This window comes from Fusarium keratoplasticum, chromosome 8 (genome assembly GCF_025433545.1).
Source record: "Fusarium keratoplasticum isolate Fu6.1 chromosome 8, whole genome shotgun sequence".
Taxonomy (NCBI): Eukaryota; Fungi; Ascomycota; class Sordariomycetes; order Hypocreales; family Nectriaceae; genus Fusarium; species Fusarium keratoplasticum.
Window position 1 is genome coordinate 1,976,492 of NC_070536.1, and position 25,264 is coordinate 2,001,755.

Here is a 25,264-nt window from a genome sequence, read left to right on the forward strand (position 1 = left end):
AAGGGCACGGCGGGAAAAGCCACTGATGGCTAGGTAGAGAGGTATTACAGAGGGCATCGTTACTGCCATGGAGTCCAACCAGTCCAGTCCAGTACCAAACAGAGCGCCAACTGACTCTGTGCACACAGCACGCAGATACAACCACGATCCAATCTCGAGTGGTTGTCAAATGCCGACGGGACGATACCTAGGTAGGTATCCATTCTAACACAGACCCTCGAACAAGACCAGACATACGTTGTCTGTCTACCTACTTGGTCGGATAGACATGCTACCCTTACGCAATCGCATGGGACATGACAACAGACGTAGAAAAAACAAGGCAATCCGGCAGAAATAAATGCCCAAAGACCCTTGATTATCATCCCTTCAACCTGCTGTAAGCCCTCGCTCCGTAGGTCCCTCGGTCAGGTACCCGGGCTGGGCTGCTGACAGAGGGCGCTTCACGTTGTTGGGCTTGAAGCCCGGACCTCTCTCACACTCTTTCTCTTCTGACTCTTCTGACCTTGGAACCTCGAACCGAGCCAAGCAAAACGATCCATTGGATTGATCCATGCCCAGCCGCCGAAAAGCCGCGCCCCTCACCCAGCTCAGCCCAGCCCTCTCCTCGGGGGACCGACTCAGGCAAGGTTCGTTCGTTCGTTTGTCCGCTTTCCTTGCTGGAGAAACGATGGGAGATTTGCGGCGGCCACAAGGGGAGGAGGGGGCGGCGGCGGCGGGCTAACATGGGTCGGCGGCCAAGAGAGACAGACGATCCCTTTCCATGCGTGCGTCGTCACGAATCAGCGCTCACTGGCGCATTTTTTTCTGCAAGCTTGACGCCGTTCGCGATGGGGATGCTTGCGTGGATTGGCATAGCTACACGACGAACAAGAAAGAGTGGCAGCAAAACGGTGATTTTGACCGACATCGTGGCAAACCGATCTCCATGATTTTCTCTTCCCCCTCTTTGCTGGCACTGCGTTTTCTGTCATACCAGCAGCTCCATCGAGTTTGCCCAAAGAAAGAATTGGCTTTGGGTCCATCCGGAAATGCTCTGCCAACACGGCACGACGTCCAAGCAGGGTTCTTGAGAAATCCAAATGCTGTCCCCCCGGCTCCATCCAGGCAAGCATCTCTACCCGATTGATGCCAGCCAGCCTTACCAAGAACCAACAATGACGTCCTTGTCCCTGCTTCCTCGAGCATGTATTCAAAAGAATAAAGACATGGAAAGAGAACGAGGGCAAAAAAACAAGTTTCACAATCCCAAACGGTCCCCGCAAACCCTCACGGCACCTCACGCCCAGGCCCTCCCAAGCCCCAGAAGCAGCCCATAAATCGTCCCAACCCCGTTTCATAAGCTCACCATCTTCGGCCCAACGTACGTGGCTCTCGTGTCCATGCCATACCCGCCCTCGCCGATGGACCAAGGTTAGGTATTCACCTTTCAGCGGTTCCAAGTATTTCTCACTGCTGGTATTCACCAAACTTCTTCTGCGTCTTTCACTTGCACATGTCATACCCAAAGAGCCCCGAAGCCAAACTTGATCCCTGTTGTAATACAGACTCGTGAGGTATGGAGGTATCAATTGGTGACACGAGACGCAACCCATCTTCAACAACAGCGAGAATCAGATCAGAATATGACTTCCATTGGATCGCTCCAAGTTGTAGTCGGTCTCTTGCATCATGTGTAGAAGGGAATAGATACTCAGACAGCACTCGCGCTCTCCAGCTGGGCATCCATCTCCCGCCCCATGTGCGTCTGCCTTGTCTGCCTTGGTGTTCAGTTGTCCATGCATTAATTAAGACCACTTCTTTCATTACAATCCCGAGGCCAAGGCCCAGAATATGGCATTGCATTCGCCAAAGAACGCCCCTCGTCATCGTTGTTTCATTCATTCGTCTCTCATTTCATCTTGCGTTGCCTCCTCTCATAGAACCTCCCCGAGACTCCCTTGTGTCCAGAGTAGCATTCTCTGGGCACCTTCTGACTCACTCCTCACCTCCATCCTCTTCTCCCCATCTCTTGGGTCGTCAATTTTACAACGGCTTCTTCTTCTTTTTCTTGCTCGCTTCTCCGTCATGCCGTGTACCGAGGTAAAAATGAAAATAAAGGGGACAAGGAAAAAATCCGTTAAGAAAATCTCGCCGCTAGATACACAAATAATGATCCATGGAATGGAATTGCCGCCCCCTCGCCAGCCACTGAAATATCAGACGCTCCATTGACAGGACAGATACACAAGATTTGGATGGAACATTCATAACCTCGTCAGATAAGGGAAAATTGAAATGCCAGACTGGTCCCTGACCCAAATGCCGCAAAGCTAAGGTGAAACGTTGATGGTATCCTGGGATTAGCGCTCGTACAGACAGAGAGATAGAGAGAGATTTGAGAAACATGTGGCGCTCCCGACTTTTGTCGACGAAAAGAGAAGAGAAGTAAAAACATGGATCCATGCATACAGTAGATTGTAAGCAAAACAGACAGAGACAGAGACAGAGACACAGAGAGAAAACCATAACCACCTCTTTCCCCAGAAACAGGGGAGGGACATGACAGAATTCCCCTTCTGTAGGCAAGGCAGTAAAACTTGAAAAATGCCAGCAGATAGATATCAACAAGACAAGCTGATGAGAAGAATCCTCGGAAATGTGGAAAGAAAACAGGGGGGTAACAGGCAAAGGGAGGAAATGCCCAGAGTATGGTTATCTCAAATGACAAACATTTGCATCCCTGGTCATCATTTTCGTCCGGCTTTTAGCTTCTCGTCTTGCTTTGGTCTCGTTTTGCCTCCTAGGCCTGGTAACCGCCAAATCCGTTGTTGAAGTTTTGTCCGGGGCGAGGCTGCGCCCATTCGGCGTTGGGGGGCTGCTGGCCCCGTCCGTAGCCTCCGGCGCTCTGGGGACCGGCGTATCCCATCGGGGATCCTCCGTAGCCTGCCGGCGAACCAGTCTGGGGGCCGCCGTAGTTACCGGGCTGTCCGCCGTACTGGGCTATTCCATCGCTGTTAGCTACAAGCTCTGCCTGCTCGCTCACGCTTCACACTCACCACCATACTGGGGGTAAAAGGTAGGCGTACCCGGGTATTGAGGAGCTTGAGCACTCTGGGGGCTGTATGGCTGAGAAGGGTCAAATCCTCCCTGAGGGTTGGGCGTCTTGTCCTTGCCCCACTGCAAACACATGTCAGTCATCTATCTCGTACAATCATGGGTGGCCTCAGGGAGAGGCTTGATGAGGGAGGGCAAATCATACGCTGCACTTGAGGGGTCGGCCGTTGACATTGTATCCGTTCATTTGGCAGATCGCCATGGCGGCATTCTCGTGTGTGTCCATCTTAATGAAAGCAAATCCACGGTCGGCCTGGAATCGCGACTCGACGACGAAGCCAAAGTTCTGGAACAGCGGCACAACATCGTTGGGGGTTGTGTAAGGGGTGAGGTTTCCGACGTAGCAGGTGGTCTGCCAGCTGGGGGTTTGGGTCAGGATGACTTCGTAACTAGCGACGCCATGCGCTGGGAATTGGTGGTGTCCGTAGGGAGTGGTAGGGGTCATGCCCATGGCCTGCATGGCCTGCTGTTGAGCCATGGACGGCTGGCCCTTCTGGTTCGCCCAGTTGCATCGGATGGCTCGAGAGCCCAGCCATTCGCCGTCCATGGAGCTCAGGGCCTTCTCGGCGTCAGGTCGGTCCCGGAAGGCGACAAAACCGTAACCTCGAGAACGGCCAGTCTTCATATCCCACATGACACGAGCCTCAGAGACGGAACCAAAAGCAGAGAAGGCCTGGAGAAGGACCTCGTCGTTGACCTCGTTGGACAAATCGCCGACAAAAATGTGGAAGTGGTTGGAAGTATCCTCCTTGTTTGCTGTGTTTGACTGATACGCCCAGTTGACTCGAATTTCCTGCGCTACGTGTTAGCTTCGGTCCTCCAACGAATTTGCCGGTGATGTGTTACCGATTGGTGAACCCGTCGTCCGTTCAGGGTCTGCATAGCACGCTCAGCAGCACCAGGGTCATCATACTCGACGAATCCGTAGTTGTAGCCCCGCGCCTGCAAGGTTCTTGGTTAGCCCGCCTTTTCTTTTTCCATGATGCAGCGCCCAGCTCTATGGCCGCGGCCAAACGGGCTCAGGTCTTACATTCTTGTCAGGGATGATCTTGACGTTCTGGACATGACCCGTAGTCTCAAAGATCTGACGCAACACATCCTCTGTCACGCGCTGGTCCAAACCACCGACGTAGAGGGCGCGCTTGTTAGGCTCAGGGGCGGCACGGCGGAAGCCTCCCGCGCTGGTGGGAGACATGATGCCTCCCTGGTCGCCAGACATGGGCGAAGTGATGGCAGTCGGGATCGGGTTGGTGTTCTGAGGGATATGCAGAGGCGGAGGAGGAAGAGCCTGGCTGCCATTCTGGCCGCCTTGAAAGCCCTGGGCACCAGCATTGGGCTCAGGCGGAGGAGGCAGCTGGGCCGTGTTGGAGGGAGTGCCAGCGTCAGCCATTCTCGAGGATGTCGTGGAGGAGAAGTCGGAGGATGCGGGCGGTTTGGAGGGGAGAAACAGGAGAGGATGGACGACAGAGATAGGGTGGTAAGGCTACCTATGAGCTGTAGTCGGTCGGTCGAGGTGGAGCGCAGTCGGCGGTCGGTGACAGTATGTACCTTGTAGCGTTTGACAGGACAGGGGTCAACTCGGCGAGGAAGCTAGTGACACGGTGGGCACAGAGGGGTCTGATCTGACGACGGGAGGGAGACGGGAGGCGGGAAGTGGGAGCGGAAACCCAGAAGCTCGGGGAGGAATCCGCAGAGGACCGAGTGTTTGCGATGCGATGCGATACGCAGCGCAGGGCAAAGAGAAGCTGGAGAGGAGGGGTGCTCGAGAGCTCGGGTTTCTTGAGCGGAAGCCAACGAGACGTTGCCAGTGGACGTGAGACGTGGGGGAGATTGGTGAGCCGCTCAACGGGCAGCCAAAAGAATCGCGACGGTACCTTGCGACCTGACGTGACAAATCGGAGCCCAGCAACCGCACGAGAGACAACGACCAGATAATTTGAAGTTGGAGGGACGGCGAGAGAGACTCTGAAGTTGTGGTGAGTTAGGTAGCAGTTGCAGCAACGATCGATGCGCAGTAGAAGACGGACGAGAGAGAAGCGACAAAGCACGAGGAGAGGAAACGAGGAAGAAAGAAAAATCGGACACAGGAGAGGAACCAGACGAAGCCCAAAGGAAAATCGCAAGAGCCGCTCCAACAGACAGATTTCGAATCCTAGTACTGGCGGGAAAGCAAGGGAAGAGAGGGAGGAAGAAGCGCGGGCGATGGAGGGGCACGGGCAGATTAACTACCACCACTCATTGGAAGTTCGCACAGTCCTCTATACAGTACAGCACATACTAACAGCCTGGTATCAATCGGTGACCTTTACCGACTATCCACATCAACTGCCAACCCAACATCCCCTGCAGGTGCCATGACCAGTGATTGGTTGTCCTGTCATTCTTCACGCTTGATTCGATCACATGGTCAAGGATGTGAAGGGGTGAGAGGAGAGACAACAGGCGCAAACCATGGGGCGTCGAGACGCGGGCGGGAGTTAACGACGACGAGACAGGGCCAAGAGTGGGATACGAAGGTGAGTAGTTGGCCTCGAGAAGCCATAAACCATACCGAAAAGTCGTTATGTGACTTCTCTTACAAACCCCTCGCTCCAACATGGATATCAACTCCAATGGCTTTCCTGTGTCTTCAACCAGCCCACGGCACCAGCGCTAGTCGACTAACATGGCTGTATCCAGCAGGAATGGCGTGACAGAGTCTGCCTCGACAACTTCTCCGCCTCAGATATCAACCCCGGTAAACATATCCCGCGGGAAAATAGATGAGCTCTCCAGTCGTTTGCAGAAGAGCGGTAAGTGATATTCCGGCGCCGCGTTGAATGGTGGCTGGCGTCAGAAGTCGTCGTTTGCCAACGTTTGCTTGCCTCGACCCGAGGATAATATCATACTGGTAGAGTTTCCTAAATAGTCGGGGATAATGCAGATTGTATATATTGGCCAAATGCTAAGCGACATATCAAAAAGAAACCGCCCGCTTTACTACCTAGTTACTATTCATTTCAGGGAGGCTTCGCAAAGGCAAACACATGCACAATCATCGCGGACCCTCCTCTCATGGGCGCCATTCCCAACAACCAGGGCGAACTAGACAGTTCAAGTATATGCAGTATATCATTGCCATTCAAGATACCTAATATATTTCTTTTCCTTATGCGCTTACCCCAGCCTTCCTCGCTCACAAGCCGATCTAGAAGTGAAACAACTTCCATGGCAGTGAATCTTGGGTGCACGTGACTTCGCTCTGTCAAACTCACTTTCGTTGGATGGCCTAAGCTTTGGGGGGCGCGTCTTCACCTTTGTGATTTCAACCTCGAAGACAAACAACCCATCTTGCATTGCAACCTCTTGGATCTACGACGTGCTTAAAGAACAGATAATTGGAGGCTTCTCATAAGGCCTATTCCCCTGCTCTTTTCAAAGCACCTCGGCTACTTGACCTTGACAATGGCGTCCCAAAAACCCCAGGACCCGCTGGACGTCCTACAGCTCATGGTCAACGACGTTGTAAGGATCTCAAACCCACCTCCGATTTAAGCCTTGTTGTTGAGCCGTTCTTTCTGACCACTCATATCCCAGCTTGTTCAAACTGGCAAGGCTCTTCGCGCCTCACGGAAAGATGCGCAGGGCAGCGTGCAACCGCCGCATGGTGCACTCAAGTCTAAACTGCCCGACACCATTCATACCTTTCATTCTGCCCTGAATGAATTAGAATGGGATATCGTGAGTGAGCCCCAAAAAAGCCTGGCCTTTCCCAGACAGTCGCACTCACGCCCACAAAGATCAACTCCAAGTCCGTCTTGATGCGTGACCTCAAGAGGTTACAGGAACAGAGACAACAGAAGCAGCAGAGTCAGCTACCACAGCCTATACCGGCACCTCAGGCCCCTCAGCCTATTGAGCCTCAGTCCAAATCGCCCATGGTCATTGATATTGAGTCATCACCACCCCCTCCCGCTGCTCAACCCATGGCCGATATGACAGGCAACAAGCCTGTGGCCCCCTTTCCCGATATGGGTATGGGACTCCCGGATGTTGGCCAGCAGGATGTGACGATGAAGGACGAGCCCGTGGCGACCATGCATCCCAATCCCCTTGGTGAGGCTGCTCACATCAAAACCAACGCCTCACCTGCTCCAGCCGCAACGGCACCAATGGCCCCGATGCCAAACATGGACCAAAAGCCTCTGGACAACAATACGATGGACCTCACAGGGGACATACCTCATTCGGAGCTCAACTTTACCAACATGGGCTTCGCTCTGGCCCCAAACAACGAGTCACAGAATCCATCCACCACCCAAGAGCCGTCGTTTGACCTCACGACATTTGCTCCTACTGAAGGAAACGACGATATCCTGGGTCTCGACAACCTCTTGCCCACAAACGCCGGTGGCCAGGCGAACCCCGCACCACCACCGCCAGGACATTCTGGTGATATGTCCATCAAGACAGAGCCTTCAGCAAATACAGACCTCCAAGCGGCCTCGCAGGAGATGAAGACGGAATCTCTTGACCCGGTGTTCGACGACGACGATATTTTTGGCAGCATCGAATCCGGCGGCGGTCTCGGAGGTCATGGGGTGGCTGATGCCACGTTCGAAGACCTGATGAATGACCATGATGACGACGAGTTTAACTTGATGGAGCACGGCAATTTCGATGCTGAGTTTTTTGGAATTGACAAGATGGAGTAGGCTTATCTTCCATCACTTCCAGGATGACGGCCAGCGAGTCAATGTACTGCCCGTATTATGGGAGAACTGATACATCTCCCCTCGCGCTTCATTCGCCGACAAGCCAAGACATACACCCCTCCCGGCCAACGCCAAGGCGACTCTGATGAGCGGTTGGAGGCTGGGAGTGACATACTCGCATGCCCTTACTTCTTGGCTCATGCGGCAACGCCCAGAGCGTTGGGCCCGACTGGCGTCGACGATCCATACACGTTCCTGCATGTCTTGCCGTCTTGGTAATCTTGGTGTTTTTCAGTGTTTTACAGTTCATTTCTAGCTTGGGTTTTGTTGTAACCGTCTTGAGATTGCATTATTAGAGAGTCGGCCGGCGTTTGGGATACTGGGATGCTATCTTGGGACTATGAAACATGGTGTGTTCTGGGAATGCTAGAGAACGGTGCTAGGTATGGTGGATATCATTGATAGGTATGTACTATGGATACAAAATGAAGCAGGTCTTGCGTATGGACAGGCGCTATGTGGGAACAAACAAAAAAGAAAACTCCTCCAAAAGCATGGATATTCCTCCTCTTTTTACCAGTCTCGCTAAACAAAAGGTAGACAAGAAGATCAAGTAGTTCGCTATCAGATAGAAACAAGAAAACGTTGGGCGTCGTAATTCGTCAAGGGTGCTACTGTTTCGTCGAGGCCCGTGGCACATAGGCCTTGTTGCTCATTGTTCATGGTCGACTGGTCTCTGGTCATGAAGAAGCCACTGCGACGCGGGCCTCGAGTTCACGGCGCTTGGCGAGTAGGCTCTTGAAGGCGCCGATGCAACGAACGAGAGCATCCTCGTCGTGGGCGCAGAAGCGGTAGCTCTTCTCCTCGGTGATGACCTGCAAGCAATGCTTTTTGTTCTTGCTCAGGGGATCCATGTCAACGACGTTGACAATCGAGGAAAGCGGTAGGATCCAGCGAGCTGTGTACTCAGACTCATCCTTGTAGAGGATAAGGTTACGGGGGCGGAGTACAGCCCACATGTCCTTCCACTGGCGCATTCCGCTACGGTTGCGCAAGAAGTAGAGCCAGCCCTGCCAGATGACACGGTCTGGGTCCTGGTCAATGTTGGACACGCTGGTCTGGCTGGCGGAGCGAATACCCATGCCCGGCTGGCGAATGGGGCCTGGTGGAGGGAGGCTGGTGTGCGACTGAACGGCGAAACTTTCGAATGAGGTATCTTGAACGCGGAGACCTTCGGTATCGGAGAGATCGGAGTGGGACGCAAACTCCGCGCCGGACAATCCGGAAGATTCGAGTATAGATGATCTCCTCCTGCCCCCGGAAGTGCCGAACTTGGAGGTTGACGTGGCCAGGGGCTCAGGAGAGCTCGAAAGGAAACGCTCGTTCTCGCCCAGTCGATCCAGCGAACCATTGATAGGGACTGGGTTCATACCAGCCAGGGACTGTCGCGTGACCCTCGGGCTGGACAGAAACATTTCATCTTCCTCCTCGTCGATGCGCGCATCCTTTCGAATCAAAGCGATCCATTCCTGGGCCTCCTGGGCAGATTGCGCTTGGAAGTGGTAGTTGCGGGACGGCGAAAAGAGCCCAAATACGTTCTGACGCTTGTGCTTAGGGTCTTTGAGTTCGGCGACGGCAGTAAGATCGGATAGGTAGATTTGGTGTCGCAAACGGTCCTCCTTGTCAGTCTTGTACAGGGAAATGGTGTTGGGTCGTAGCACAAGAAAGACGCTCTTCCACTTCTATAATCAGAGGTTAGACCCAGTTGGACTTGAGCAGCCCGTCAGGAGCACACGAAGGGTATGCTCGGAACATTGCCAAGGAGAACACTCAGGATAGTACATACCTTGGTCTTTTGGGTGCGCTTCTGCACATAACCACTTTTCACAACACGATCAAAGTCGAAGCAGCCATCATTGTTTACGGGGGAGAATGCAGCTTCGATGTTGGAATGGCTGCGAGGTCGTGCGGAGAAATCGAACTTGGTGTTGAGTGAAGTCTGCATCTGAGGCGCAGGGCGCTCGACGAGTGTTCCGGCCATGGTTGACTATTCGCTTGGAGCTGGATGATTCGAATTCGGGGCTAAGGGTGACGGCGATGCCATGCGCATGAGGCAGGATAGAAACGTCGCGGAGGAAGCACGGTCGAAGGTAATGTCCAAAAAATTCGTAGACCAAGAGATTGAAGCGCTCGAAAAATCGTTATAGTCGTCGGTCGGAAAATCAGCAGCGGATGACAGGTAAAAGGCTCAGTGAAAGCTGCGGCAAGAAGGATTGGCCCCTCGGCCGTCGAAGTCGAAGTGATGGGGTTACAAGCAGGGATGCGAATGGACGCTGGGTTGTAACCGTTGGGACGGAGGATGGATCCAGGTACGAGAAGAGAAGGTGGTGAAAGACGAAGCGGCGATTTGGGTGGGCGTGGAACGTGATACCGGTGTATGTGGTGAGACGGATGAGATGAGTCTGGATCAAGTGGTTTCGCAGTGTCTAATAGTGGGTGTGGTTTGGTTTGGTTTGTCGCAGCGTGCGTGGGGGATGTTGTTGTTTATTAGAGTACGAATACGGAGGCACAGCAACAGGAGCTGAAGAAGCAAGGTTTAGGAGAGAGAAGTAGGTTGGAAGTGAAGCAAAAGAGGTGGCAAGAAGAGATGAAGGGGATGAATGATTATGCAAGAACTGGAGGGTCAAGTGTAGAATGCGGCTTTTACTGAGCAAGGAAGGTCGAGAATGTAACGAAACGGGACGAGACGAGAGAAAGGGGAGGAGAAGGTGTTTTGATCGACATGGAAGCGGAGGTTGTCTTGTCGCAGGATGGTCTCCAGAATGAATGACGGGGGGGGACCTGCTAAGCACCTGGAACCTAGCTAAGAAAAAAGCCAAGTCCCAGATCTGCAGGTACTTGTCAGCACGAGCGCCCAGCCAGGGCTATACTTGGCATCGCTGCTAAAATTGGAGCCTAGGTCAAGTATTTACAGTTTGGGGCAGCGTACCCCCAGAGTACCTGTTGGAACCCTCCGTCATGCATTGGTACAAGTAGGCTTTTCTGCGGCCGGGGCGTTTCGGCGAGGAGGCGCTCGTGTCGAATCACTCTGTGCTTTTTGTCGACAGACACGGATGCGGGCGGACGACGCGGCGTCAAGGCTACAGACTGTGAATCGGCCATGAAGAAATGAGATCGGGAAAAGCAGGTCACAAGATCAATCTGTCATTACAGTAGCTACCTAGGTAGCTCTAGGCTACTGTATTTTAGAGCTCAGTTCTGGGTGCAGATTGCGTCGCCTCTGGGGCTTGTCAAGCTCGGACGGGAGCATCGGTACATGAGAACTCTACTTGACTCTAGGCATGAACGTTGAGCCCGTGTTCGTAAGTTCAAAGAATGAGGGGTTGAAGCCAGCAGATCTCTCTCTCTCTCCAGCTCCAGCTCCAGCTCCGGGCGGCATTACATCAGGTGGCGCAAGGTCGAGACCCTGACCAAGTTGCGCCCGCCGGGGATCAGTCTTACGTACCTACCGCCAGTTGACGTCTTTTGCCTCGTCCTCCACGACCCGTCGGCGATGACATCCAATCCTTCGGGCAGTGCCCGTTGGGGGTTGCTCAGTGAATGACCTCTACCTAATGTTGGGACGAAGAGAGGCTGTGCTGTGCAGCTGCTGACCAAGGCAGCGAACAATGGATGTCCGCGCATCCCGAGACCAGGAGATCCGCCCTGGCTCTGTGTAAAGTTTGACCAGGCAAGCAAGCAGTGACACTTTGAGCTGTCTCCATTGATGACTGTCGTGCGTCTGCATGCGCGTGGCCGGCCGAGCGCACACTCAAAACGGGACGGCCAAGGTCAAGGCCCGGCCCGGCCAGACGGTCGGTCGGTTGCTAATTCTGATACAGGGCGCTTCTCCCAACTCATGGGTTTGTGAGACGATAACTGGCGGCTATTATGAGAGCGAGAAGGGCCCTTGTTCCCTGTCGCCCGCCTGTCGTATCGAACTATTCCGGTGGGGGATGTTCAGGGCATGGCAACAAGGCGAAACATTGCTGCTACAGGGGCGAACATGAGCGGCTCTTCCATCAATGATATCAACTTACCCTACGGTCGCTTCTTATTTTCCTCGGTTTTGTCCTTGCATTTTGTTTCTTGCCGTTGCTGGTTAGCAAACGCCCTTTGACGACTTTTGTTGAGTCATCGGCGAGTGTTCGACCCAGCAGCCATTGTCGAATCACAGGCTTGGTTGGTTGTAAATTTCCGGCGTCACCGGCAGCTACATACTCACTGGTGGATGTATTGCCAATATCCAGCCTCAGAAAACTGTATATAAGTAGTAGAGTATAAGTCTGTCCATCAAATACATCATTGTATCAGAAGCATCCCTTTAAGTTCCGTTGCAGGATCAGCCAATTCCTTAGTAACCTGTTTCTGGGCCGTGTTTGTGTCACCCCGCAGTCTCTCTCAACCAACTACACCAACACCATAATCATGGCCAACACCGAGAACGAGATTCAAGACAAGGTGAAACAGGTCCTTCAGGGAACACCGTTCGCCGTCTCGTCGCTCACGAAACTCTCGGGTGGTACTGCCAACTTTATGTACCATGCGACCCTCGAGAACCCCTCCTCAGAGTACCCCGACGGTGTGGTCATTAAACAGGGTGAAGGCTATGTTGCTACTAACCCTGCTTTTCCTCTGACGACATCACGGTGTGTAAGTATACTCGTGTAAATAGTCGCCTCCATTATCGTTCTGATAGCTTCCACAGGCCGTCGAGCAAGAGTCTCTCGTCCACCTTGCTGCCCTCCCTCCGGCAACAACACCGTCCTGCACCATATCCACACCCACCGTGTATCACTTCAACAAAGAAACCAACACTCAGGTCCAAGAATATCTCACCAAAGCCGTCAGCCTCAAGGACTATGCTCTGAAGCACTACGCCGCCCCAACTCCCGAGTCGTTCAAGCCTCAGTGCGAGCAGCTCGGCCACGGCCTCGGCGCTTGGCTCCGCGCATTTCACTCCTGGAGTCAGGAGCCTGGGCAAGCTGCGCTTCGAGAAGTCTTTGCGGGGAACAAGGAGATGCAGGTTCTTAAGAACATGATTAACTATCAGCAGCTACTGCAAAAGGTAGATCAGCACCCGACCATTCTTGGTGATTCAAGGGACGTTATTCAGGGCATCAGCGATTTGGCTGCTAAGGAACTCGAGGATGAGGCTGCTTTGAACGTCATTCACGGTGACTTTTGGACCGGAAAGTAAGTTGGACGAGGATGCAACGATGTCTGATTAGAGGATGGCTGATCATAGAATAGTGTCTTGCTGCCCGATGTCTCCATTCAAGAGGGCACCCAGACTCCCATCAGAATTGTCGACTGGGAGCTAGCAGAACTAGGCATCCGACCTCTTGACCTGGGTCAGATGATTGCCGAACTATGGCAGCTGAAGCTATACAAGGATATCGACGCTGGCGAGTGGTTGATCAGGGCATTTGCTGACGGCTACGGCGCGGTCGACGATGAGTTCGCCTACCGCACAATCATCCACGTCGGCGTTCACCTGATTTGCTTCGGCTCACAGACGCCGGGATGGGGCACCCCTGAGCAGAACATCGAGCTGGTCAAGGTGGGCAAGGAGATTCTGGTCAAGGCATGGAATAAGGACCGAGAGTACTTCAACGACCATGTACTTGGCAGTTTGTTTGGATCTCGAAACTAGCACGCTAGGCTTCTTGTAACGTTCAGAATCGACATAGAATCTATTGAAGCACAAAATAGATTGCTAGATGGCGAACAGCCTGTGTTGTTTCCAAACCCGTAGGATTAATATGTTCCCTCACATGCGGGTGCATACTTCTGCTTGGAGCTAGCTACCTTGTAGCCCAATGATTAAAACCGCAATGTGAGCTAAGGCGGGTTCCTGACTTGGTTTCCTATAAATGAATGAATACTTCTGCCAAAATAGAGACTGAAGAGACAAGTGAGCCGCCTTTTGCACGTGTAATCAAGTGCAACAAGGTATCAGACGGCTTAATTTTCTGTTTGTTGGTGACCATTGAAGAAAATGTTGTATAAGGTGGGGCCTATTTCTTCCTGGTATGATCTTTGCTGGTAGTGCCAGAGATATCAGGCTGGTGATGACTGACTCTTGGGATGCATTTGTTGTGTGTGTAAGCTCAAGCGGTTGGCGGCGGCGAAAATTTCAACTTTTCACAAACTTCACTCCATCACGTCTTCTTGCTGCCCAACCGACCCATCGAACGATTTCTACCCCTCCCTCAAGGCAATGAACTAGAATATCAAATCCTTATACTATACGGACGAGGCCTTAAACGCTCTATTTCGAAGATTCAACGCCCGAGACCGACGAGGCCGGTCTACCCTGTATAAGCCACCAGAATCCCGTCTCCGTCTCCGTCTCCGACTCCGATCCCGATGCCCAGCTCCGACACCAGCCGGCCTTGCAAGCGGTGCAAGGCCGAGAATGCTCCGTTTAGTCTGCGAAAGGATCCTGCATGCCGGTAACTACCTCCCAGCTTCAAAAAGGCCTTTCTCCAAGTTGTTGTTGTGAGGCACCCTCTGACTCACTCACAGCGATTGCTTTGTTCAGTATGTCGTCAACAAGATGATCAAGCGTCTCGGCGCCATGCATAAAGACATCCGTGTCTCAAGGTTACCGGTTCATCGCCGATACTTGGCCGGTCTTTCATTTGGTCCCTCATCAAGTGTTCTTGCCCAGATCCTTGATGAAACGGCCCATCGCCACTCAATAAATAAGGCATCATCACCATTTGAACCCATTATTGTTCACGTCGACACGGACCTGTCACCACAGGGGGGAGAGTCCCCTGCTAGGAAGCTCCTTGATGAGTATCGTCAGCGCTTCCCGCACGCCACCTTCGAGTGTGTACCTCTCACAGATGTCCTTTCTGTCAAGAGCATAGATTGGTCAACCTTACCCCTGGACGCTGGTATGCCAGATGAAGACCCAGCCGCCCGTCTCCGGAGGCTCTTCGAAGCTCTTCCCACCGTCACATCGCGCGCCGACATCCTCCGTCAGCTCGTCCGTCATCTCCTCCTTCACACGGCCATAGGGCGCTCTTGCTCAGCACTTCTGCTCGGCCACAGCACCACAGCCCTCGCCGCCTTGACACTTTCGGAGGTTGCTAATGGGCGAGGCTTTGCAGTTCCACTGCAGGTCGCCGATGGCATGACCACGGTGTGCAAGTATGAGGCGACACCGAACGGCGCTGTACAGGAGACCAGCCGGCTTGAGTTTCCCGTGTACTATCCCTTGCGCGAGATCTTTCGCAATGAGATGCTACAGTACATCGACCTTGTGCCCTCGCTCAAAGAAGTTGTACCCTTAAATGAGGCGGACGCCACAGCCAATGTAGTCTCGCACAAGGATATGAGCATCGAGGAGGTGATGGCGCGATACTTTCAGAGTGTCGAGGAAGGATACTCGGGTATCGTCGCCAACGTGGTCCGTACGACAGGGAAGCTGGAACGCTCGCAGGGGAATAGTTTCTGTGGAAGTTGCGGCATGTCACTCGATGCTGAAGGTGACTCGCGATGGGCGGGCGAGATAGGGGATGATTCCGGCCACGGGTCCGGTTCTGGAGGCGTGAGCCGGCTGTGCTATGGGTGTAAGCGATCTATTCACGGATAGGAGAAGCCTATATGAAGATGGAGCTTGGAAATGAACAATAAAAAAAGCACCGTTATTTATTCTGGTGTCTCTGTGTCTATATGACTGAAAACCCCCCAAGATGCGCCGCGCCGCCTTTTGATTGCCCGATCCATGGCCTAGGTAAGGTAGGCAATGCCAGATGCTCCCGTCTTCTAACCAAGGTGACCATGTAAAATAGTACTCGAGAAATATCCACCCTTCCTATCGTAACAAGAGCCATTATGCTCTGGTATCCAATCGGCCCTCAGACCTCGCCTCGCTTGTCTGACTCAACCCTTCCACAACAGCACCTTAAGCTGCCATTTCCATCCTAGGCAGGATGCGATCCTCGACCTTGCGTACCAGCTTGTTCGTCTGCTCCGCCAGACTGAGCGTCAGGATGGTGTGGGGTAGGATTCGGGCGAGATGAGGCAGGAAACCCTTGTACAGGGCAAAGACACCCTCGGAGTGAACTGTCTTGGAGAGACAGTCGATAACGCCCTTGTACAGGTTTCCGTTTTGGTTGTAGAGACGGGACATGACCGTATCTGTAAGAGTAGAGCGTTAGTGACTGTGGAGAAGTGTTTAACCGGCAGAACTAACCAGGAGGATGCATGACGCAGCAGACGACGAAACCACTCATAGCGCTGCAAGCAAGATGCAGACCAGGACCCTCTTCCATTCCAAGATGACGAACAAGACGGCGCTTCGCAAAGAAGTAGGTAGGGAGCTGGACGGAGCTACCAAAGGCGGTTCGGATCATAGCAGCTCGCACGCCGCGGTAGAGGCCGGTGATACCCTCGCTGCCGTAGATGGACTTGAAACCATGCCATGCGCCTCGGTAATGATGTTGGGTACCAACTGGTCGGAACTCGGAGTAGCTCTGGAGACGGGTCTTGACGAGGAAGAAAGGGCTGCCGGCAGCGGCGCCGATGACGCCCGATGAGGCACCGCACAGCATGTTGATGCCGAGGTTCTGGGCCTTGCCATCCTTGAGGAAGAGAGTCGCGAGGCCATGGCGCATGGGCTCGTAGAAGCCGAGACGGCAGCCATTGAGGAGGACCTGGTAGATGTAGGCGGCGCCGATGCCGCGGTAGATGCGACGGACGCCCTCGTTGCGCACAATGACGCTCACGCCGTGGATGGGGCCGCGGTAGTGGTGAGGCTGGTGGCCCTTGTTCTGGAGCTCGCCCTGCAACTGCATGCTACAAAGGGAAGGTCGCAAGTCAGCTGGAATTGAATTCGACGGGCGACGAGACTCTGGAGGCAGAGAATTTACCGAATCTTGACCGTCTCAAAAGGATGGGTCGCCGTGACGGCGCCGCAAGCGGCGATGCCACCGGCGATAAAAGCGCTGTAGAGGGACGCGGTTAGCACGAGAAAAGGCCACAGTCACAAATAAGAAACCCTCAAATGCCATAGAAGACATCCAGGCGAGCTTGAGGCAGGTATCCTTACCCAACGGTCGTCGACATGACCCCGAGCTCTCCAGACGCAAGGAGGCGGCCAACGGTCGAGTTGAGGAAGAGGGTAGCGAGCGGAAGAGGAAGGGAAAGTTCCCTAGAGGGGTCGGAGAGCTCGGGAGAGAGAACCTGTGTCGACGATTGGCCGCAATGAGGAGCTCAAGAGATCCGAGAAGATTAAAAGGAGCAGAGAAGGAAAAGTGAGCAAGCAAGAGGAAGTTTTGGGATGGAAGATGCGCAGAAAAGAAGGGTTCACGCCGTCACCGGCGGCTTCGGACCCTATCGCAGCACGAGAAATTGTCAGCGCAGAGGTACCACCCGCAGCGCAATTACACTAAAAAGGTACATACAGTACACAACGTGGGCTGTACGCGAACCAAGCTTCTCGAAGGGCGAGCCAGACTGGGGGGTAAGGTAGGGGATATATCTGACTCGGGATCTACTAAGGCCTTTGTAAGACACGCTCCCGCTGACGAAGACCGGGACTCATCCAGCCGACTAATCTCTAGCGAACCGTTCCGATGCAATGCCTCCATCCCGGGCACACACTCTCAATGCCCAAAGCCTGCCTTGGGCTGGGTACTGGCGGTCCTGCAGTACCCGTTGTTCTCAACCGCGATCCAATCTCGGGGGGGCATTTTTTTTTTTCTTTGCTGCTGTTCCCGCGCCGGGGTCGGGAACCGGGAAACGAGGTGCCGACCTCGGCGGCGATTTTCGCGGGGGAGGAAGCGGGTCCACGGGGGGGCCACACACACCTTGCGTCAGTAGGACCACTCCCCCTTTGACTGGGGACAAATGACGAGCTCTGATTTGGTGAATGGTTGAGCAAGGAGGAAGAAGAAAAGACTCCACGCTAGGGCCAAGGGGAACAGCAGAACAGCTGTTGTGGGCGATTCAACACATGGCTCGTCTTGCGCTATTGACCATTGGGATAAGCTCGGCTTGTTACGGCTCATGGCGGTTGTGCAGATGTGACGCTCCAGGAACCCGATTTAGTAGATTCGGGTGTAGGATTGCTTCTCTGCCTGTGCTGAACTGCACACGACCATCTCGCAGTCAGAGGCAGTATCGCATCCGCTCGAGCGAGATGCATTGCATCAGTCGACAGATCCATGCTCAAAGGCTTGATTCCCAGGGCCTTGTGACATGTTACAGAGCCTTGTGGCAGCGGGATTACAGTGGGATTAATTCTATGCCTGGGCGCTTCTTCAGGGGTCCACAGCCTGACGGGCAAGCCGTGGCGGCCTTCAGGTTCCAGGTTCCATTCCGATGGCCGTCGCCTACGGTGCTGCACCCCGCAGCGCTGAGACTGCCTGCACCCCTCCAGCTGCTGCCGTTGGCTCTCGGCGTGGTTAGCTCCATCTGCGGAAAGATCCAATTCCATCCATCAACACCATCACACTCGGGCCAAAGTAACCGCGAACCCGCCCTCCAGACGTCACCCCCAGCTCGATACATACGCTTCGCATGCGCTAGAACCTTGACTCATAGCAACTGGGCCACTGAGCCCTTGGTTCTCTGCTTCAACCCTTGCTATCTGTGCGATTGGGTCCTCGCATCGTTCACGCGCTCCGTGGGCTTTGTCCCTCGAGCTGTTCACTTCATTGGCATAGCTTAGCACCTCGATCTGCGCCTGCAGCCTCGTAGCCCACCATGGCTTCCACGCCTATGGATATCGACCGGTCGAATACCCCCAACGGCTCTTCCCTCAACATTCATCGCACCATTGGCGCCACCGCCTCCGTCTCCAACCTCTCCGATGTGATATCCAACTTTCGTCCTACCAAGGTACGACCCTTTGTTCGCCTTCCACGGCTGAGTTCTTATCTCTTCACGTCTCTTACAGCTGTTCCGCCGCGATGATATCAAGGACGGACGCCCTCAGCCCCATGTGCTATCGATCGATTTCGACGACGAAGGCGAGCTTATCATGACCTCAGCCAGCGACGAGACGATCCAGATCTACAATGTCAAGGAGGGTCGTCATGACAAGAGCTTGCTCAGCAAAAAGTATGGCGTCAAGCTCGCCAAGTTCACTCACACAGGCTCAAGCATCATCTATGCCAGCACCAAGCAAAATGGTACCTGACCTCACCTCGCCAGGCTGGATGCGCAGAACATGCAATGCTGATTCTTACTGTTAGATGCGATCCGATACCTTGCGACGCACGACAACTCGTTTATCCGCTACTTCGAAGGTCATGAAGGCAGCGTAACTTGCCTGTCCGTTCACCCTGGAAGCGACAATTTCATCTCCTGCTCCCGAGACAATACGGTGCGCCTATGGGACACGCAGACCAAGAACTGCCAGGGCCAATTATTCCTCCGATCCCCCTACCTCGCCGCATACGACCCTTCTGGTACCGTCTTTGCCGTGGCCTGCCCAAGTAGCGGCACGGTCTTGCTTTATGATGCGCGCAACTACGACAAGGCCCCCTTCGCAACGGTCGATGTCGTGGAGCAGTGCCGGCGGGTGGATTCGCAGTGTCTTGTCAAGGGGTGGACAAAACTCGAGTTCTCCAATGATGGAAAGTCATTGCTTGTTGGAACTCGTGGTAATGGACATTTCCTGCTCGACGCCTTTGAGGGCACGCTCAAGGCATACCTACGCAAGCCAAACGGAGGGACAAGACGGCTTGCGGTTGGCGAGGCAGTATCTGGCGCTTCGACTGATGGAACTACTTTTGAGAGCAGTGGCGACTGCTGCTTTACCCCTGATGGCCGGTATATCCTCAGCGGTTCTAAGAAGGATGTGTTGGTCTGGGATAGCATGACGACCCCAGGCGACAACAAGGTCCTCGAGCCAAGCTGGACGCTGCCTGATAAGAGGGAGGCATCCGTACTAGGCTTCAACCCTCGCTTCAACTTTTTCGCTACGGCTGACCAGGAGCTGGTGTTTTGGCTGCCTGACCCCCATGCATGAGGGAGCGGATCAGGATGGCGATAGGATGGGATGTTTGAGAAGTTGGAAAACAAATAATCTCCATGAACGCTTACTTGACGGAAAGGAAAACAATAGATACCCATGAATCATGATCTGGGATGCGATGACTGACATTGAATGTAATGGAAGAGCCTGTATATAGACTTTGCAACCATAAACCTGAATTTAACCTATCAGGCCACTTTGTAACCTGCGTATGAATGAATACAGCATCCATGCTAGGCCCGGCATCCATAGTATTACCCAATTAGGAATCAGAAATAGGTCGGGGTTGGTGAGACCTGGAACCTACACAACCGAGCTTACTCTCTCTATCCCACCACAAATAAGACAACTTGGGCAGCATCCTCGCTCCTTCGCACCTCGTCATTTAACCTATTGAGAGATAGAAGCACATCATCATGGAGCCGCAAGTTACTGAGCAGACTGGCGATCAAATAGACGGGCGTCCAAACTTGGGCGGTGAGTTGTGCCAGGCGCATGGAGGTTACAATTGCTGACAACCAGGCAGCGATGCCTCCCGAGATTCTGGCTCTGATACTGGACCAGCTATCAACGTCTCGGGACTACTACAAGTCCATGTTTCGCATCGTGAGAACATGCCGTGTCTTGGCTGTCCGGACTCTCCCACGCCTCTACTCACAAGACGTCACAGACTCGCTCAAGCTTCCTCGCAACCTGGACATGCCCATCGCCCTTCAATGGGCCTGCTGGTTCGGCGCCCTAGGGACAGCGGAGAGGTCGTTGGATGCTCTCGCCAATGTTTGCACGGATCTTGCTGCCAAGCTCATGAAACCTTTCAACAACGACAACCTCTACAGCTTGCGCTATCGTATGGCCACGAGGAGGCGCGCGATTACCCCCGCGCATGGCTACATGCACTGGAAGGATACCTCCTCTCTGTTGCATCTTGCTTGCCTCCGTGGAAATACTGCTATCGCCAAGCTGCTGATTAGCAAGGGAGTGCATCCGAATACCCTGGACGGTGCCAACCTCCCTGCTTTGGCGTACGCGCTCAACCCGGATGTGGTGAGTTATAGAGACGAGTTCCAGAGAGAAGTAAAGAGGCTAATGGAATCAAGGCCCGGCTCCTTATCGAACAGGGAGCCGACGTCAACATCAAACCACACGATAGTGATGAGACAGCGCTATGCCATCTCATCTCCCTAGGACCAGTGGAGGCCCGTAAATGGGAGAACGAACTCAACCTGTCGCAAGGTCAGGGTGCTGTGAGAGCAGAGCACACAACCCAAGATTTCCTAGGAACCATCAAGTTTCTCATACAAGAAGCGGGCGCAGACATTTACGCAGAAAATATTGGTACAACCAATCCGCTTCAAAACGCTGTTCTGACTCGTCATGTTGAAGCTGTCAAGCTCCTCCTGGCCGCTGGAGCTTCGCCAAACCCTATCGATACGGGGACGGGCAGGAAGAGACTGTTGCTCGCTGATGCGCTCAGGCCAGGTCACAACCAGGAGGTTGTGAAGCTTATACTCGACGCCGGAGCCGAGGCTGATGTCGACGAGGACCCCTACGAAGGGCGCATCGAGCACCTCCCTATCATGAATCTGACGCTCAGGGGCAGCAACCCTCTGTATGCGAGGGAGGAGGCCCAGGTAGCACACATGGTCTGTGAGCGAGCCAAGAACATCAACGTGGTGGTTGACGGACACCCTGCCCTGTGGCACTATGTGAGGGCGGGTCGGCAGGATATTGGCCAGGTTTTGATTGAGCATGGGGCGGACCCTCAGAAGGCGAACGTTGAGGTTCGAGATACTGTTCTGCCGTTGGTGGCACTGGATACCCCGAGTGCACCAGAAGATGATGGGGAGATACTTGGTGGATAATCATTAAGAAGCTCTTGAGGCATTACTATATTTAAATCGAAGAGGCGGCACCCATTATTTAGCCATCAATATCTATTTATCTACACTTTGTACTTCCAGTATGAGATATTGTAAGCTCGGATGCAGAATGTGAAGCTCAACAAACGTTAAAGTTGCACACCAGGCTGGGCTATTGTGGTGTTGTGGCGCCTAAACTCTCCCCTCAAGCCCAGCCCCACCATGAATATCCCACTTCCAACCTCATCCATCGTCTTTCCTCCTCTAGACCACATCGCAACGACGTCAGCCTCGACCACGCAACCACGAATAATTCGCCGTATTAAAAGGCAGAGGACCGAGCATTGCTACTATTAGGCAATTGCTATCCCGCCCACCAGCCCTCGCGCATCCTGCCCGTCGCCCATTCTCACCGAGTTGCACCTCTCATTGCGCACACGACACCGACTCAACGCCCCCCCGAGACGGCCGTAGAGGTTACACGCAACAATGCCTTACTTCAAGACGAGCCAAGAATGGCTCGACCAGTCCATCGCCCTCCTTGAGGCCCGACCCGCCACCGTACATCCTCCCACCGTCCTCATCTCCCGCGGCGCATCGCTAACCACCAAGCCCTCCAGACCCGCATCACCACAAAATACTCGCTCAGCCCAGCGCCCTCGCGCCCCGACGACGCAGCAGCGACGGCCAAGCCCCCGCGCGGCAGCCTCGTTCTCAAGACGTACGACCCCGTCAGCGGCGTGGCCCTCAAGTACCGCACCACAAAGGCCGCAGAGGTGTCCCGCCTCGTGCACGCCTCCCTCGGCCGCCTGGGGAGGAGCATGGCCGCCGTCCCCGACGTGCCCGAGGTGGCGATGGCGGACGCTGGTGAGGAGGAGCAGAAGGAGCAGCAGCAGGCCGCGACGTCACAACAACCGCCTGCGGCGCAAAGTGGAGGTGGTGGTGGAAAGAAGAAGAAGAAGGGCAAGAAATGAGGTGGTTAAATGTTGAGCGATATAGTCAAAACTCGAGCTCTTCGCTGGGATATGACAACGGCTGTTCTTGAAAGAGCTGGGATCAGATATCTGATGAGATGATGAACGGATTTCGCAAGAAATTACCATAGAAGCACACATATCGACCTAAGCAAGTACTGAAATATTAACATGACTTGACTAGCACATCGACTTGAAGGAAATGCTAGATTGCTTTGATCACAACGGTTTGTCGCATTGATATCTGACTCTGCTGAAGTCAGACAGCATCCCACTCTACAACTTCATACATGTTTCATCACGGAGAGCACTAAGGCACGAGGAACTGCAAGCTTATTTATCTAATCAATTCATCTCTAATCGAGTGCTACAGTAATATCGTCATCCATAAACACAATTAAACCATCAATGCTGTTTTCATCCACCCAAAGTTCAATTCCCCCAAACGCCTTGTGCCGGTCCGAGCAAATCCAGCTTCAGGACTGGCCTCGATCGTTATTAGCCAAGTATCGCTGCCCCGAGGCTCGTCTCAGTGTAGAGTAACAAAAAAGGAAGTAAGACAGGGTATATGTTCATATGTGCGCGTACCCCTGGGCCCACTAGACCCAGGCCAAAGGAAAGAAAACGACGTGAGACGAGACATTTAGAAGTCCTCGTCGAAGGTGAAGTCACCGCCGTTCTCACCCTTGGGTGTCTCTTCCTCAGTGTTCTTGTTGGCGCTGTGAAGGACACCAGCCTTCTGGTAGTCACCGACACGCTTCTCGAAGAAGTTGGTCTTGCCACCCAGGGAGATGTTCTCCATGAAGTCGAAGGGGTTGGTGGCCTTGTAGACCTTCTCGTTGCCGAGGGCGACCAGGAGACGGTCGGCGACGAACTCGATGTACTGCTTCATGAGGTCGGCGTTCATGCCGAGAAGGGCGCAGGGGAGAGCCTCAGTCAGGAACTCCTGCTCAATGGTGACGGCATCGGTGATGATGTCCTGAATGACCTGCTTGCTAGCACGGCCCTTGAGGTGGGAGTGAAGAAGGCAGGCAAAGTCGGTGTGAAGACCCTCATCACGAGAGATGAGCTCGTTAGAGAAGGTCAGACCGGGCATGAGACCACGCTTCTTGAGCCAGAAGATGGAAGCAAAGGCACCACTGAAGAAGATACCCTCGACGGCAGCGAAAGCAACGAGACGCTGAGCAAAGGACGAGTCCTTGTCCTGGATCCATCGGATAGCCCAGTCGGCCTTCTTGCGGATGCAGGGGATGGTCTCAATGGCGTTGAAGAGGTAGGTTCGCTGAGAAGGCTCCTTGATGTAGGTGTCAATGAGCAGAGAGTATGTCTCGGAGTGGATGTTCTCCATCATGATCTGGAAGCCGTAGAAGCATCGAGCCTCAGGGATCTGGACCTCGCCGCTGAATCGCTCGACAAGGTTCTCGTTGACAATGCCGTCAGAGGCGGCGAAGAAGGCAAGGATGTGAGAGATGAAGAACTGCTCGTCGGAGGTCAAGCGGTTGTTCCAGTCGTGGAGATCCTTGGACAGATCAATCTCCTCGGCGGTCCAGAAAGAGGCCTCGGCCTTCTTGTACATCTGCCAGATCTATTGTGGCGTGTTAGTATTAGAGTCTAGGGTGGGGACCACTTTACGCGTCTCAGACGCGTCACATACCTCATGGTACTTAATGGGGAAGAGAACGAAGCGCTGGGGGTTCTCCTGGAGAAGAGGCTCGTCGGCCTCCTCAGCCTTGATGCCGGGAGCCACAGTGGGCTTCTCCTGCTTCTCCTGGGTAACCTGCTTCTCTTGCCTCTTAACCTCCTCCCACTTGGCCTTCAGGTCGATACCGGCGGTCTGGTTCTCCTTGTTGGAGGTACCAAAGTCGAGCTTCTTGGCGGGAGACTCCATCTTGAAGTTCTCAATGGCAGAGGCAGCCTGTTGGAGAATCGTGTTAGCTATCAATTGCCCTTGTATAACGAGGAGAGGTGAACCGTCGTCGACGTCACTAACCTGCTTGGAAGGGGTGACTTGCGCAGCCATTGTGGTGTTTGTATGTGTCTGATGGAAGAAATGTAACGAAATGTAGGCAAGACAAGGCAGAAACACGACTGAGGCTTTGTATGCGTTGTGTACTGTTGAAGGGAGAGGATGTGGACGCGGTGGTTTATGGTCTGGTCGAGATATGGGCTGAGGCAGACGGGATGGGCTTTTGTATAGCGGTGATGCGCTATCACGTGGGTCGGAACGCGTCGCGGTGAGTTCTTTGCGTGGTGGGCCTGTGGGTCAATTAAGGCGCTAGCGGCTAGGGTGTCACTGCGCGTCACTGGGTGAACCAGGGGTTTTCGGTGCCTTTCGGGGCAGCGACCAGCAGCGCCAAGACGCTAAGACGTCCGCTGAGACCATCTGAATCTCCAGCCACCAGCATGGAAGAGCCAAATGGGACGCGTAAAGACGCGTTTCGACAAGCTTCACGTTCGTCTTTGGCAAGGCCAAGTGCTGTACTTTTTGTTTTTCCATCTCCACTGCCTTGTACCTGCGTTCATTGCAAGGGAGGATTATTCAGGCTTGGTCAGGGTTGACTGGCGTCATGGAGGGGCCCGGGTTTATCAATCAGCACATCC

At 53.8% G+C, this 25,264-nt stretch overlaps 10 protein-coding genes across 10 annotated transcripts; 6 read left to right on the forward strand and 4 right to left on the reverse strand.

Moving 5' to 3' along the window:
• Positions 1-2,782: 2,782 nt before the first annotated feature.
• Positions 2,783-4,486, reverse strand: NCS57_01043400 (uncharacterized protein; the record flags this gene model as incomplete). The annotated part of the gene is made up of 5 exons (XM_053060179.1): positions 2,783-2,982; positions 3,039-3,159; positions 3,242-3,889; positions 3,943-4,038; positions 4,127-4,486. 5 exons carry the CDS (start codon positions 4,484-4,486, stop codon positions 2,783-2,785), a joined length of 1,425 nt encoding a protein of 474 aa, XP_052910573.1.
• Positions 4,487-6,540: 2,054 nt separating this feature from the next.
• Positions 6,541-7,790, forward strand: NCS57_01043500 (uncharacterized protein; the record flags this gene model as incomplete). Its single annotated transcript, XM_053060180.1, has 3 exons — positions 6,541-6,600; positions 6,673-6,816; positions 6,876-7,790. 3 exons carry the CDS (start codon positions 6,541-6,543, stop codon positions 7,788-7,790), a joined length of 1,119 nt encoding a protein of 372 aa, XP_052910574.1.
• A 740-nt stretch (positions 7,791-8,530) lies between these two features.
• On the reverse strand, positions 8,531-9,831 carry NCS57_01043600 (uncharacterized protein; the record flags this gene model as incomplete). Its single annotated transcript, XM_053060181.1, has 2 exons — positions 8,531-9,532; positions 9,637-9,831. The coding sequence occupies 2 exons, from the start codon at positions 9,829-9,831 to the stop codon at positions 8,531-8,533; spliced, it is 1,197 nt and encodes a 398-aa protein (XP_052910575.1).
• A 2,426-nt stretch (positions 9,832-12,257) lies between these two features.
• On the forward strand, positions 12,258-13,485 carry NCS57_01043700 (APH domain-containing protein; the record flags this gene model as incomplete). Its single annotated transcript, XM_053060182.1, has 3 exons — positions 12,258-12,482; positions 12,538-13,025; positions 13,083-13,485. The coding sequence occupies 3 exons, from the start codon at positions 12,258-12,260 to the stop codon at positions 13,483-13,485; spliced, it is 1,116 nt and encodes a 371-aa protein (XP_052910576.1).
• Positions 13,486-14,201: 716 nt separating this feature from the next.
• On the forward strand, positions 14,202-15,438 carry NCS57_01043800 (Cytoplasmic tRNA 2-thiolation protein 2; the record flags this gene model as incomplete). Its single annotated transcript, XM_053060183.1, has 2 exons — positions 14,202-14,287; positions 14,361-15,438. The coding sequence occupies 2 exons, from the start codon at positions 14,202-14,204 to the stop codon at positions 15,436-15,438; spliced, it is 1,164 nt and encodes a 387-aa protein (XP_052910577.1).
• Positions 15,439-15,750: 312 nt separating this feature from the next.
• Positions 15,751-16,913, reverse strand: NCS57_01043900 (uncharacterized protein; the record flags this gene model as incomplete). Its single annotated transcript, XM_053060184.1, has 4 exons — positions 15,751-15,986; positions 16,042-16,643; positions 16,718-16,792; positions 16,897-16,913. The coding sequence occupies 4 exons, from the start codon at positions 16,911-16,913 to the stop codon at positions 15,751-15,753; spliced, it is 930 nt and encodes a 309-aa protein (XP_052910578.1).
• A 1,641-nt stretch (positions 16,914-18,554) lies between these two features.
• Positions 18,555-19,824, forward strand: NCS57_01044000 (uncharacterized protein; the record flags this gene model as incomplete). The annotated part of the gene is made up of 3 exons (XM_053060185.1): positions 18,555-18,689; positions 18,748-18,982; positions 19,046-19,824. The coding sequence occupies 3 exons, from the start codon at positions 18,555-18,557 to the stop codon at positions 19,822-19,824; spliced, it is 1,149 nt and encodes a 382-aa protein (XP_052910579.1).
• Positions 19,825-20,246: 422 nt separating this feature from the next.
• Positions 20,247-21,692, forward strand: NCS57_01044100 (uncharacterized protein; the record flags this gene model as incomplete). Its single annotated transcript, XM_053060186.1, has 3 exons — positions 20,247-20,307; positions 20,357-20,874; positions 20,928-21,692. The coding sequence occupies 3 exons, from the start codon at positions 20,247-20,249 to the stop codon at positions 21,690-21,692; spliced, it is 1,344 nt and encodes a 447-aa protein (XP_052910580.1).
• A 486-nt stretch (positions 21,693-22,178) lies between these two features.
• Positions 22,179-22,663, forward strand: NCS57_01044200 (SRP9-21 domain-containing protein; the record flags this gene model as incomplete). The annotated part of the gene is made up of 2 exons (XM_053060187.1): positions 22,179-22,250; positions 22,310-22,663. 2 exons carry the CDS (start codon positions 22,179-22,181, stop codon positions 22,661-22,663), a joined length of 426 nt encoding a protein of 141 aa, XP_052910581.1.
• A 643-nt stretch (positions 22,664-23,306) lies between these two features.
• Positions 23,307-24,683, reverse strand: NCS57_01044300 (Ribonucleoside-diphosphate reductase small chain; the record flags this gene model as incomplete). Its single annotated transcript, XM_053060188.1, has 3 exons — positions 23,307-24,248; positions 24,318-24,578; positions 24,654-24,683. 3 exons carry the CDS (start codon positions 24,681-24,683, stop codon positions 23,307-23,309), a joined length of 1,233 nt encoding a protein of 410 aa, XP_052910582.1.
• Between the last annotated feature and the right edge of the window lie 581 nt (positions 24,684-25,264).